We start from the raw sequence: 13,465 nt of genomic DNA on the forward strand, positions 1-13,465 counted from the left end.
CCCTCCCTCTCACTCCTCCCTTCCCCTTCCTCCCTTCCTCCTCCTTCCTGCTTCCCTCTTCCTTTCTCCCTCTTCCTCCTCCCTCACCCTCCTCCCTCCCTTCCCCCTTCCCTTTCTTCCTCCCTCTCCCTCCTCCCCCTCCCTCCTTCCTCTCCCTCCTCCTCCCTTCCTCCCTCCTTCCTGTTTCCCTCTTCCTTCCTTCCTCTCCCTCCTCCCTTCCTTCCTCCTTCGTCCTTTCCTCTTCCTTCCTCCCTCCTCCCTCTTTCCTTCCTCCCTCCTCCCTCTCCCTCCTCCCTCCTCCCTCACTTCCTCTCCCTCCTCCCTCCTCCCAGACTCCGCGCCAGGCGGGGGCGGCACCCACCGAAGTAGAAGCCTTCGTGTTGGTACTTGGGGTTGAAGAAGGCCCCCTTGGCGTGGGCGTTGACGTCGGCGCCGGCGGCGATGAGCACGGCCGCGATGTCCCCCTGGCGCCGCTCGATGGCGATGTTCAGCGCCGTCTGCCCTGCGGACCGGGCCAGGAAGCGGGGGAGCCTCAGCGCCGGGAACCGGGGCCTCTTGCCCACCCTCTCTGGCCTCCACACCCTCCCCGAACCCATGGGGACATCAGAGCTCTGGTCTGTGTCGCCGGCTACCAGGAATCCCAGCATCATTCTTTGCTTCCTTCCTGCCTGCGCGGAGCCGAGGAATGTTTGTGGAGCGCGTGCTCCGGGCTCCGGCCCCAGGTGCTGGGGGGTCAGGGGTGCACAAGATGCAACTTCGATTGTTTTCCTCAAGAAGCCCACAGTGTCACTGAGAACTAGGTGCTCGATTCAGAGGGGTGCCGGAGCTGCGGTACCCAGAGGGCCCTTCACAGCCAGAGAGCGCCAGGGGGCCTCCCAGAGCTCCCTAACCTGGGACCTCAGAAGTTTAGCGAGGCTGGGTGGGGCCAGCTCACAGCCAGGGTGAGAGGGCAGAGTTTATACTAAGGGCCAGAGTCACAGAAGGCCTTGAATTAGGAAACTGGCATGATGAGACTTTGGGGTTTGGTGCCTGGGTGTTTTCAGACCCCTCTGGCTGCATAATTGGAGGATGCGTTAGAAGCAGCCGAGACCAGTGAAAGAAATGATAAGGCCTGTCTGTAATCCCAGCACATCGGGAGGCCAAAGCAGGTGGATCACCTGAGGCCAGGAGTTCGAGACCAGCCTGACCAACATGGTGAAACCCCGTTTCTACTAAAAATACAAAATTAGCCGGGCATGGGGGCGTATGCCTGTAATCCCACCTACTCAGGAGGCTGAGTAGGGAGGAGAATCACTTGAAGCTGGGAGGCGGAGGTTGCAGTGAGCCGAGATCACACCACTGCACTCCAGCCTGGGCAAGAAGAGTGAAATTCCATCTCAAAAAAAAAAAAAAAAAAAAAAAAGATGAGGCCTGGACTAAGGGGAGGTGGAGGGCACAAGAAGGGTGGAGAAAGGTGGAAGCCCAAAGACCCTCAGGAGAAAGAGCCTTCAGGATGACCGGCTGGGGAGAAGGGGTCTCAGGTAAGATCTAGGTATCTGGCCCTGGTGGTGGGTGAATGATATGCTGGTGACACAGCAAGAGGAAAGAAGGGCGGAGGGAGAGACACTGAGCCTGCTGGAGACCAGAGAACTTCCAGATGGAAGGTACCAGAAGGCTAGAGCTGGAGAGAGTCTCAAAATGCACCAACAGAAACAGCATTTTCCAAAGAGCTGCCACCATGTCATAAACAAAATAGTGTTGGTGGATTAAATAACTAAGCTTTAAAACAAATTAGAGAGTTGGTTTATAGCTAACCTTTTGGTCGGGAAGACCTTCTTAAGCAAGATCCAAAAGGCAGAAACGGTAAAGAAAAGGCTGACATATTTGTTTACATAAAGGTTTTTGGTTTTGGGGGTTTTTGGTTTTTTGTTTGTTTGTTTGACACAGGATCTTGCTGTGTCACCCAGGCTGGAGTGCAGTGGTGTGAGGATAGCTCACTGCAACCTTGAACTCCTGGGCTCAAGCGATCCTCCTGCCTCAACCTCCCAAAAGCTAGACTTTCATATTTTGCATAAGAAATGCTCTAAGACATATAGTTAATCAAAAAAAGCAACTTGTAGACTACAGACATGATGGTACTATTTTATGTTAAATAATAAATAAAACTATTTCTGTGTACATATATACACACACGTGTGTGGACTACAGGCCTGCACCACCACTCCTGGCTTATTTTTAAAATTTTTTATAGAGACAGGATCTTGCCGTGTTGCCCAGGCTGGTCTTGAATTCCTGGGCTCAAGAAATCCCCCTACCTCGGAGATTTCTGTATGCCTGAACGCATCCTAATGAAGTTAAAGACAAGTGATAGACTGGGGAAAATATTTGAGATATATAAAAGGGCAATGTGTTTTTGGACCAGGCACGGTGGCTCACACATGTAATCCCAGCACTTTGGGAGGCTGAGGCGGGTGGATCACTTGAGGTCAGGAGTTCGAGACCAGCCTGGCCCACATGGCAAAACCCCATCTCTACCGAAAACACAAAAGAATTAGCCAAGTGTGGTGGCGCACGCCTGTAGTCCCAGCTACCTGGGAGGTTGAAGCAGGAGAATCACTTGAACTCAGGAGGTGGAGATTGCGCCACTGCACTCCAGCTTGGGCTACAGAGCAAGACTTTGTCTTAAAAAAAAAAGGCAGCTGGACGCGGTGGCTCACACCTGTAATCCCTGCACTTTGGGAGGCTGAGGTGGGCGGATCACGAGGTCAGGAGATCGAGACCATCCTGGCTAACACGGTGAAACCCCGTCTCTACTAAAAATACAAAAAAATCAGCCGGGCGTGGTGGCGGGCACCTGTGGTCCCAGCTACTCGGGAGGCTGAGGCAGGACAATGGTGTGAACCCGGGAGGCAGAGCTTGCAGTGAGCCAAGATCGCACCGCTGCACTCGAGCTTGGGTGACAGAGCGAGACTCCATCTCAACAAAAAAAGGCAATGTGTTTTTAAAAGTCTGTAATATATTAAAAGCACCTACGAATCAATAGAAAGACAACCTAAAAGAAAACTGAGAAAAGATGATCGACAAGCACCTCACAGAGGAGAAGATACACAGTAAACGAAGTGAAAGATGTTTGCAATCAGTGGTGATCAGGAAAATGAAAATCAGAACCCAAAGAGTTAACCCTTTCCACCTCCAGACTAGAAAAGACCAAAAAAAAAAAAAAAAAAAAGGATAATTTGCAGTATTAGTGATGAGTAGGAAATGAGTATTTCTGTACTCTGTTGTGGGGAGAGAGTAAATTAGTACCTTTTAGAGACAAGTTTGGCAATAACTATTATAACTTTTATTTATTTATTTAAAAGAAAAATTTTTTTTGAGACAGAGTCTTGCTGTGCTGCCCAGGCTGTACTGCAGTGGCACGATCTCGACTCCCTGCAAATCCAACCTCCCAGGTTCAAGCGATCCTCCTGCCCCAGCCTCCCAAGTAGCTGGGATTACAAGGGTGCCCCACCACGCCCGACTATTTTTTGTATTTTTAGTAGAGACGGGTTTTCACCATGTTGGTCAGGCTGGTCTCGAACTCCTGACCTCAGGTGATCCACCCACCTCGGCCTCCCAAAGTGCTGGGACTACAGGCGTGAGCCACCGCGCCTGGCCACTATTATAACTTCAAATGTGCATGCGCTTGAACCCAAATATCCCAATTCAAAGTATTTTTTAAAACAAATGTGCACCTGTGCACAGGGTCATAGACAAGATCGTGCACTGTGAGATGTCACAAGAACACAGTTGGAAACACCTGAGTGTCTGTCAATGGGGGAGTGGTGAAATTAGCCAGGCTGCAGCCACAACTGCAGACCAAGCTGGTGAAAAGAAGCTAGACTTTCATATTTTGGCATAAGAAGCGCTCTAAGACATATAGTTAATCAAAAAAAGCAACTTGTAGAATATAGACAGTATGATACTATTTTATGTTAAATCAGTAAAACTTTTTCTGTGTGCACATATACACACACATATGTCAAAGGCCTAGAAAACTCCTTTTAAGGAATTTTCTATATCTGGGTAAAGGACTTAAAAAAAAAAAAAAAAAACTTATGTAAAATGCTGGGCTGCTTTACAATGAAACTCTAGGCCGGGCATGGTGGCTCACTCCCGTAATCCCAGCACTTTGGGAGGCCGAGGCAGGTGGATCACCTGAGGTTGGGAGTTCAAGACCAGCCTGACCAACATGGAGAAACCCTGTCTCTACTAAAAATACAAAATTAGCCAGGCATGGTGGTGCATGCCTGTAATCCCAACTACTCAGGAGGCTGAGGCAGGAGAATCGCTTGAACCCAGGAGGCAGAGGTTGCGGTGAGCTGAGATCGTGCCATTGCACTCCTGGGCAACAAGAGTGAAACTCTGTCTCAAAAAAACAAAAACAAACAAACAAAAAAACTCTATTCATGTGATATGGATGTAATTAAAAATAAACTGTTACGCCGGGTGCGGTGGCTCATGCGTATGACCCTACCACTGAGAGGCAGAGGCGGGAGGATTGCTTGAGCCCAGGAGTTACAGACCAGCCTGGGCAACATGGTAAAACCCTATCTCCGCAACAAATAGAAAAATTAGCCTTCATAGAAACACTAACAACCTTCTTTTATTCACTCATTCAAAAAATACATACTAAGTATCTTTATTTTTTTTTATTTTTATTTTTTTTGAGACAGAGTCTCGCTCTGTCGCCCAGGCTGGAGTGCAGTGGCCGGATCTCCGCTCACTGCAAGCTCCGCCTCCTGGGTTTACGCCATTCTCCTGCCTCAGACTCCCGAGTAGCTGGGACTACAGGCGCCCGCCACCTCGCCTGGCTAGTTTGTATTTTTTAGTAGAGATGGGGTTTCACCGTGTTAGCCAGGATGGTCTTGATCTCCTGACCTCGTGATCCGCCCGATCCGCCCGTCTCGGCCTCCCAAAGTGCTGGGATTACAGGCTTGAGCCACCACGCCCGGCCACTAAGTATCCTAAGGGCACCAGGAAATCAACTATAGTCCCAGCTACTTGGGAGGCTGAGGTGGGAAAATTACCTGAGCCCAGGGAGGTCAAGGCTGCAGTGAGCTGTGATCCCGCCACTGCACTCCAGCCTGCCCAACAGAGCAAGACCCTGTCTCTAAATAAATAAATAAAGTAAAATAATAAAAATAAACTGTTATATTGAATCTGATGATGGATGCGTAGAGGTTTATTATGCTAATATCTTAACTTTATGTTTAAATTTTTATAATAAAAATGTCTTAATTGAAGAATTGCTTAAAAAAGTAAAACTCCGAAGGCCTCTGATAAAACGCTTTAAAATGATATTAATAAAGTTGTGATTGGTTCCTCTTAGCAGCATGGGGAGGAAATATTCGCCCTTGCCCAGTGGGGAAACTGAGACTCAGAGAGGCAAGGCAGCTGCCTGTAGTCCCGGCTACTTGGGAGGCTGAAGCAGGAGAATCACCTGAACCCGGGAGGCAGAGGTTGCAGTGAGCTGAGATTGCACCATTGCACTCCAGCCTGGGTGACAGAGCGGAACTCCATCTCAAAAAATAAATAAATAAGTAAATGAATAAATAAAGTCACTGCTCTAAATAAGGTAATTTTAGATTAAAAATGCTATGAAAATAAATGAAGATAGTATGACAGAACACACCTGGGGAAGGGCGTCTTTAGAGTGGACAGCCAGAGTGGTCACCTTGGGTCCTGCCCTAAGTGTGGAAGAAAAGCTACTCCGCTGGTCCTGGAGCCCCTCTGCTCCAGGTGGAGGAAATGCTGAGAGGAAGGAAGGCACCAGCAGACCGGTCAGAATGGTGGTGGGGTTGGTTTCCAGGGAGACAAGAATAAATGGCTCCTTCTACCATTCAGAGAGAGGGGAGGTGCCCACAGCCCCCTAGACCTCCTCACCCCAGCAAGAGGCAGATTCATGAAAGGAGAGGGAAAGGGGAAGTTGAGAACAGGGAGAGGTAAGGATTTGTGACCGGGACAGCAAAGCCTTCATATAAACACCAACAACCTTCTTTTATTCACTCATTCAAAAAATACATACTGGCCAGGCGTGGTGGCTCAAGCCTGTAATCCCAGCACTTTGGGAGGCCGAGACGGGCGGATCACGAGGTCAGGAGATCGAGACCATCCTGGCTAACACGGTGAAACCCCGTCTCTACTAAAAAATACAAAAAAAACTAGCCGGGCGACATGGCGGGCGCCTGTAGTCCCAGCTACTTGGGAGGCTGAGGCAGGAGAATGGCGTAAACCCAGGAGGCAGGGCTTGCAGTGAGCTGAGATCCAGCCATTGCACTCCAGCCTGGGCGGCAGAGCGAGACTCTGTCTCAAAAAAAAAAAAAAAAAAAAATACATACTAAGTATCTCTTATGTGAGACCCTAAGGGCACCAGGAAATCAACTATAGGCAACAGACTTCATCCCTGCCCTCAAAGGAAACACGTTGCTAGTAAAGGGTAGCTGGTAAGTCCTGCAATACTGAGAAGAAAGGAGGAGACAAAGGGGACTGAAAAGGGAGAAGAATTAGGACAAGCAAGCTTGAGGCACTGGCCTGAACCTCCCTGTCTACAGGACTACTGTCAACTCCCTAGAGACAGGCTGAGAATGTAATATAGTTCATCCGGTTTCTCTCTTTGCATTGGCTACCAGGGAGCTCAGTGTACAGTTTAGCACTCAGCTGCAGCAGTCTTCCCTAGGTTTCCTCTCCTCCACTCCATACCTTCTAGTTTGTCACAATCCTTTACTTTTTCTTATAATATAACAAAAAATGCTTTTGAAAGTCTGCAGAGTTCAAATAATAAATCACAGTTACTTTCTCCCATGAGAAGGGTTAAGGGCCAAAGCTAAACTCCCACCTGGAAAAAGCTAAAATGTGGCAGGGCATGGTGGCTCATGCCTGTAATTCCAGCACTTTGGGAGGCCAAGGCAGGTGGATCACCTGAGGTCAGGAATTTGAGACCAGCCTGGCCAAATTGGTGAAACCCCGTCTCTACTAAAAATACAAAAAAATCAGCCAGGCGTGGTGGCGGGCGCCTGTAAGTCCGATTACTTGGTAGGCTGACGCAGGAGAATTGCTTGAACCTGAGAGGCAGAGGTTGCAGTGAACCAAGATCGTGCCATTACACTCCAGCCTAGGCAATAGAGCAAGACTCTGTCTCAAAAAACAAAACCAAAAAGCTCAAACATCTAGTGCCCCCAGCATATCAGCAAGACGGCATCCAATTATAATTAAGCCAATCACGGCTGGGCACGGTGGCTCAAGCCTGTAATCCCAGCACTTTGGGAGGCTGAGACGGGCGGATCACGAGGTCAGGAGATCGAGATCATCCTGGCTAACGCGGTGAAACCCCCGTCTCAACTAAAAAAAAAACAAAAAAACTAGCCCGGCGAGGTGGCGGGCACCTGTAGTCCCAGCTACTCGGGAGGCTGAGGCAGGAGAATGGCGTGAACCCGGGAGGCGGAGCTTACAGTGAGCCGAGATCTGGCCACTAAAAAAAAAAAAAAAAAAATTAAGCCAATCATTTTTGCCACAAGCACCTCATAAGACCCTAAAGCGCTGTTGACTGACTCCAAAACTCAAAGACACATCTCACTGATTTTCCCCAGTGGATTTCCTGGGAGGGAGCCACTCTCCCAAATTTGCTCTCCCAGCACCCTCTCTGGCCCACTTACAAAGAAATCCACAAAATTGAGACCCAGTTGGGGACAGTTAATGACGATGATGACGATGCTAACTGTTGACTTTTGGTGGCCCCTGCCCAGATGTCTTGTCTCACTTCCAGCCTTCTTTCCATTGCTCAACCATGTGCCAAGCTCAGTCACATCTTGAGGCTTTTGCCCTGATCCTTCTCATCATGTCAGCCTCAGGCCAAAGGGGACCACTCTGACTGTCCACGCTAAAGTTGCCCTCCCCCAGTCACTTTCTGTCACACTATCTTCATTTATTTTCATAATATTTTTAATCTAAAATTACCTTTTTTAGAGCAGTGATTCTTTCTTTCCTTTCTTCTTTCTTTCCCTTCCTTCTTTCTTTCCCTTCCTTCCTTCTTTCTTTCCCTTCCTTCCTTCTTTCTTTCCTTTCCTTTCCCTTCCTTCCTTCCTTCCTTCCTTCCCTCTTTGTTTCTTTTCTTTTTTCTTTCTTTCTTATTTATTTATTTTGAGATAAAGTTCTGCTGTGTTGCCCAGGCTGGAGTGCGATGGCAATCTTGGCTCACTGCAACCTCCTCCTCCTGGGTTCTGGTGATTCTCCTGCCTCAACCTCCCAAGTAGCTGGGATTACAGGCACCTGCCACCACGCCCGGCTAATTTTTGTATTTTTAGTAGAGACGGGGTTTCACCATATTGGTCAGGCTGGTCTTGAACTCCTGACCTCAGATGAACCACCCGCCTCTGCCTCCCAAAGTGCTGGGATTCCAGGCATGAGCCACCGCGCCCAGCCTTAGAGCAGTGACTTTAACCTGTGTTGTTCACCAGTGCATGCCTATGCCAAAAACAATACCTGGCATGGAACCAGTGCTCAAAATTATTTGCAGAACGAAGGAACAAAGAGAGGGGTGCCTGAAGCTTCCCGGGCACCATGCTACATGCTTGGGGCTCCTCAGTGGCAGCCGTGCCTCCACGTGGCCTGGCCAGCAGTGGCCCCGCGGCCCCACACCCCACCCTCAGAGACTCCTGTCTGCACAGCCCCTCCGTGGGCGGGATACCTTCGTAGGCCTCCTCCGTGTACTCGGCATTGATGAACCTGCCCAGGATGTCGTTCTCTTCGGCAAAGGCAAGCAGCAGCCGCACGATCTCCCTGGTGTTGGGGTTGATGTTTAACAAGGCCTTCATCAGGCAGGTCTTCCCCGTGTCGGAGGCCGTCAGCTTGTGCATGAGGAAGTCTGCAGGCAGGGCCGTGGGGCGGAGCTACAGGCGGGGCCCGGCCGCCCTTGGCCCGCCCAGCTCAGAGGGTGTGGGAGCTGCAGCCGCAGACCTCAAGCCCCTGCTCTACAGCCCTGCCCCCAGGTCTCACGCTTGGCCGCTCTCCTCCTCCCTCTCCAGCTGTTCCTCCTCCGTCTCCTTGGCTGGCTCCTTGCTCTCTGTGGCCCATGGGAGCCTTATCTGAGGCCTTTTACTCTTTCCCCACTGTATGGCTTCCCCCGTCCACCCCAGAACCTCTGTCTCCAGCCTGCCCCCTCCTCGTGGCCTGCAAATAAAGCTCAGCTCATGGCCTCCCCATCAACCTGATACTGCACTGGTCCCTGCACACCCAGGGCTCCACCAGCCACCAGGCTACCCAAGTCTAAATGGCACCATGCTGGACCCCCCTGTCCCTCACTCCCCAGGTCCTCAAGTCCTGCCCGTGCTACTGGCTGAGGAGCTGCCCAGAACCGTTCTCCTTCTCAAGCCCTGCTTCAGGGTCCCAGCCCTGCCTGAACAGTGGCCTTCTCCAGCTTCACCCCCCATCTCTCACCCGACTCTCACCTGCCCAAACCCTTCTGTGGTTCCCCATTCTCCTCGGAGTCAAGTTCAAAGTCCCTCGCCAGAATTCAAGGCCCCTCACACTCCAGCCCCACGGGTTGGTGAGGGGAGGGGAAGATCAACACCAGAAACCAAGCAGGGCCCCCAGCCCCATACCCTCCGCCAGGCTCAGACGCTTACCAGGCACATCCTCGTCACGGCGCCGCCTGCAAAGCTCCTGCAGCTCCACCAGCAGCTCCACCAGCTCCTCCACGCAGCCCTCAGACACGGCTGCAAAGATGCGCTTCTTCAGCCGCCTCTTTTTCCTCCTCTGCTCTTCCTTGGCCAGGTGTGCACTGAGCCAGAAAATGTTTCCAACTCACCACACATGTCCTCTCAAGCTCAATCTCTCCTTTTCCCCGCCAGAGCTGCCCGCAGGGCGCTGCACCTGCCGCCAACATCTCCCATGCCTGTCACAATGCCTGCAAACCCCTGGGCTGTGTGGCCAAATCAGGCTCCCCTTGTAATCCACATGCAATCACATTCTGTCAAAATACCTATATTTGGCTGCATGCAACAATGATCAGGAAGGATCTATGCCTATTAATAGACATTACCTTGAGAATATGAGATTTCATATTTTATGTTGTTTGAACTTTTTAAATCTATCCCTCCCTGTCCTCCCACTCCAGATAAGTAACCGTGGTAACCGTTGATGTCTCCCTTTTTTTTTTTTTTTTTCTTTCTTTTTTTTTTTTTTTTTTTATTTGAGACAGAGTCTTGCTCTGTCGCCCAGGCTGGAGTGCAGTGGCGCCATCTCGGCTCACTGCAAGCTCTGCCTCCCGGGTTCACGCCATTCTCCTGCCTCAGCCTCCTGAGTAGCTGGGACTACAGGCACCCACCACCACACCCGGTTAATTTTTTGTATTTTTAGTAGAGACAAGAGTTTCACCGGGTTAGCCAGGATGGTCTCCTTTTGTTTCTATGTGTTCTTGCAAAATGCATATGGATATTGGGCACACGTATTTTGATTCTTTTCTTTTCTTTTCTTCTTTTTTTTTTTTTTTTTGAGACAGAGTCTTGCTCTGTTACCCAGGCTGGAGTACAGTGGCACAATCTCAGCTCACTGCAACCTCCACCTCCAGGGTGCAAGCAATTCTCCTGCCTCAGCCTCCTGAGTAGCTGGGATTACAGGCATGCGCCACCACGCCTGGCTAATTTTTGTATTTTTAGTACAGACGGGGTTTCACCATGTTGGTCAGGCTGGTCTTGAACTCCTGACCTCATGATCTGCCCGCCTCGGCCTCCCAAAGTGCTGGGATGACAGGCGTGAGCCACCGCACCCGGCCATGTATTTTTAGTTCACATAAACAGTATCGTGCTACAGTTCTTGTTCCACTGCGTCCTGCTGTTTGAATGTTTCATAATGAATGGGTTTTATAAAATTCAATATTCCACTCCTTCCCCCAGAACGTCCTACCTGCCATGGACCCATGACTCCACTTGTCCCAACCCCCAGGAATGGTGGATTCTTTCTCTTTCCTGCAGGGCCCCGGATCCTGCCTCTCTGGGACCCCCAGCCTGAGTGGGCACAGTGGGAGGAGGGAGAGGGGCTGACTTACCCGGGGCTGTTGGGATTGGATGGGGTCTCTGTCACATCATCCTGAGGAGACTGGGGGGAGTCCATGTCATCACAGTTGCCAGAGATGCTGGAGGTGTTGGCGGAGGGAACAGAGAGGGTTTTAAAGTTTTAAAATGGGCCAGATGAGGTAGCTCATGCATGTAATCCCAGCACTTTGGGACGCCGAGGCAGGTGGATTACTTGAGGTCGCAAGTTCAAGACCAGCCTGGCCAACATGGTGAAACTAAACTGTCTCTACTAAATCATCTCTACTAAAAATACAAAAACTAGCCAGGAGTGGTGGCATGTGCCTGTAATCCCAGCTACTTGGGAGACTGAGGCAGGAGAATCACTTAAACCCGGGAGGGGGAGGCTGCAGTGAGCTGAGATTGGGCCACTGCACTCCAGCCTGGGCAGCAGAGCGACACTCTGTCTCAAATAAATAAATAATAATAAAGTTTTATAATAGACAGTGGTAGCATGCCACAGCAAGGCCTGGCCCCGTGACCCAGGGCAAGTCACTGACCACATTCTGGAGCTGAGGGCTGGGCCCAGGGCAGGGGTTGGGCTGGGGCCCATACTCACCACTGCCGGATGTTGGAATCCATGGGCTTGGAGAAGACAGGGGGAGAGGTCTTGGCAACCGCGGGGTTGGGCTCAAACCCTTCTATCTCCAGGAAGAAGTGGGCACTGAGGGAACATGGAGGAAGTTCGTCAGGGCCGAGCCAGGCAGAGCCTGTCTGCCTGTGTCCTGCCTCCCGGCCACAGAGGGTGCCCCCATGCTGAGCACACACCCTGGCCAGCTCCGAGCCCAAATGGCCTTGCCCAGCACTCCTAGGAGCCCTCGGAGATGGTCACTGTCATTATCACCTACATTTCACAGATGGTCTCCAGGGAGCTGCCGGTCAAGTGTGAACAACTGAAGAAAAGGACTGAGACGAGCCTGGTTGATGTAGAGGTTTATTTTGCCAAGGTTGAGGACACACCCAGGAAAAAGACACACAAGCCCCAGCAGGATCTGTGGCCCACCCTTTCTCCTCTGAACAGGATTTTGAGGGCCTCAATATTTAAAGGCAAAAAGTGGGCAGGAGAGGCAGGAGGAAAGAAAAAAAAAAAAAGAGGGAGCAGGCCGGGTGCAGGGGCTATAATCCCAGCACCTTGGGAGGCTGAGGCGGGCAGATCACCTGTGGTCAGGAGTTGGAGACCAGCCTGGCCAACATGGGGAAACCCCGTTTCTACTTATAAAGAAAAAAAAGTAGCCAGGTATGGTGGCACACACCTGTAATCCCAGCTACTCTGGAGGCTGGGACAGGAGAATCGCTTGCACCCGGGAGGCGCAGGTTGCAGCGAGCCGAGATCACGCCACTGCACTCCAGACTGTGTGACAGAGCAGGACTCTACTAAAAATACAAAAATTAGCCGGGTGTGGTGGCGCGTGCCTATAATCCCAGCTACTCAGGAAGCTGAGGCAGGAGAATCACTTGAACCTGGGAGGTGGAGGTTGCAGTGAGCCAAGATCGTGCCACTGCACTCCAGCCTGGGTGACAGAGCAAGACTCCATCTCAAAAAAAAAAAAAAAAAAAAAAATAGACTCATAGACGCATAGGGGAAGCAGTCAGATATGCATTTGTCTCAGTGGGGGCGGGTGAGGGAGGACAATCTCTAGTCTCCTCTTGTCCTGTAGTGAGAATTAGCGGCTCCCTCCCCTGCTCCCCATCACCCTACCTGTCTGCATTCCTCAGTGGTGCATTTACTCCACAAATATTTATTGAGCATCTACAATGTGCCAGGCACTGTTTCTGCAGCTGGGGATACAGTAGTGAACAAGTGGACAAAATTTCCATCCCTTCCAGAGCTGTTGTTCCAGCTGACCAAGAAATAGTACAGTGAGGCCATGATTTTCCACACTCTGGACAATACACCATCCTACAGCTGTACATTCCTCAATGGCAGAGACTACAGTTGAATTATCCTTGATTCCCAACACCGGTCCTAATGCTCAGAAGTCTTCATCGGTGAATGAGTGAGAGGATAGATAATGAGTGAAAGACAAATGAGTGGAAGGAAGGATGGTTGGTTGTATAGATGCCCAGATAAATGGATGAATGAATAATGGAGAGATGATAGAATGAGGGATGGGTGGATGACGGATGGATGATGGATGGATGGATGGATAGATGATGGAATGGATAGATGAGTGGATGGATGATGGATAGATGATGGGTAGATGAGTGAATGGATGATGGATGGATGGATGAATAGATGATTGATGGGTGAATAAATGACGGATGGATGGATGGATGATGGGATGGGTAGATGAATAGATGGATGATGGATGGATGGACAGATGATATATCGATGGATGGATGATGGGTAGATGAGTGGATGGATGATGGATGGATGG

The 13,465-nt window shown here is 50.4% G+C and overlaps 1 protein-coding gene across 1 annotated transcript in view; it reads right to left on the reverse strand.

Moving 5' to 3' along the window:
• Positions 1–13,465, reverse strand: part of TRPV3 (transient receptor potential cation channel subfamily V member 3) — a 35,892-nt gene that overhangs the window by 16,948 nt on the left and 5,479 nt on the right. The window contains exons 2-6 of the mRNA XM_031934285.1: positions 11,647–11,751; positions 11,063–11,149; positions 9,642–9,796; positions 8,705–8,881; positions 307–502 (exon numbers count right to left, since the gene is read on the reverse strand). Of these exons, the coding sequence (XP_031790145.1) occupies positions 307–502; positions 8,705–8,881; positions 9,642–9,796; positions 11,063–11,149; positions 11,647–11,751 (720 nt within the window). The remainder of the gene's footprint in view (positions 1–306; positions 503–8,704; positions 8,882–9,641; positions 9,797–11,062; positions 11,150–11,646; positions 11,752–13,465) is intronic.

This window comes from Piliocolobus tephrosceles, chromosome 16 (genome assembly GCF_002776525.5).
Source record: "Piliocolobus tephrosceles isolate RC106 chromosome 16, ASM277652v3, whole genome shotgun sequence".
Classification (NCBI taxonomy): domain Eukaryota; kingdom Metazoa; phylum Chordata; class Mammalia; order Primates; family Cercopithecidae; genus Piliocolobus; species Piliocolobus tephrosceles.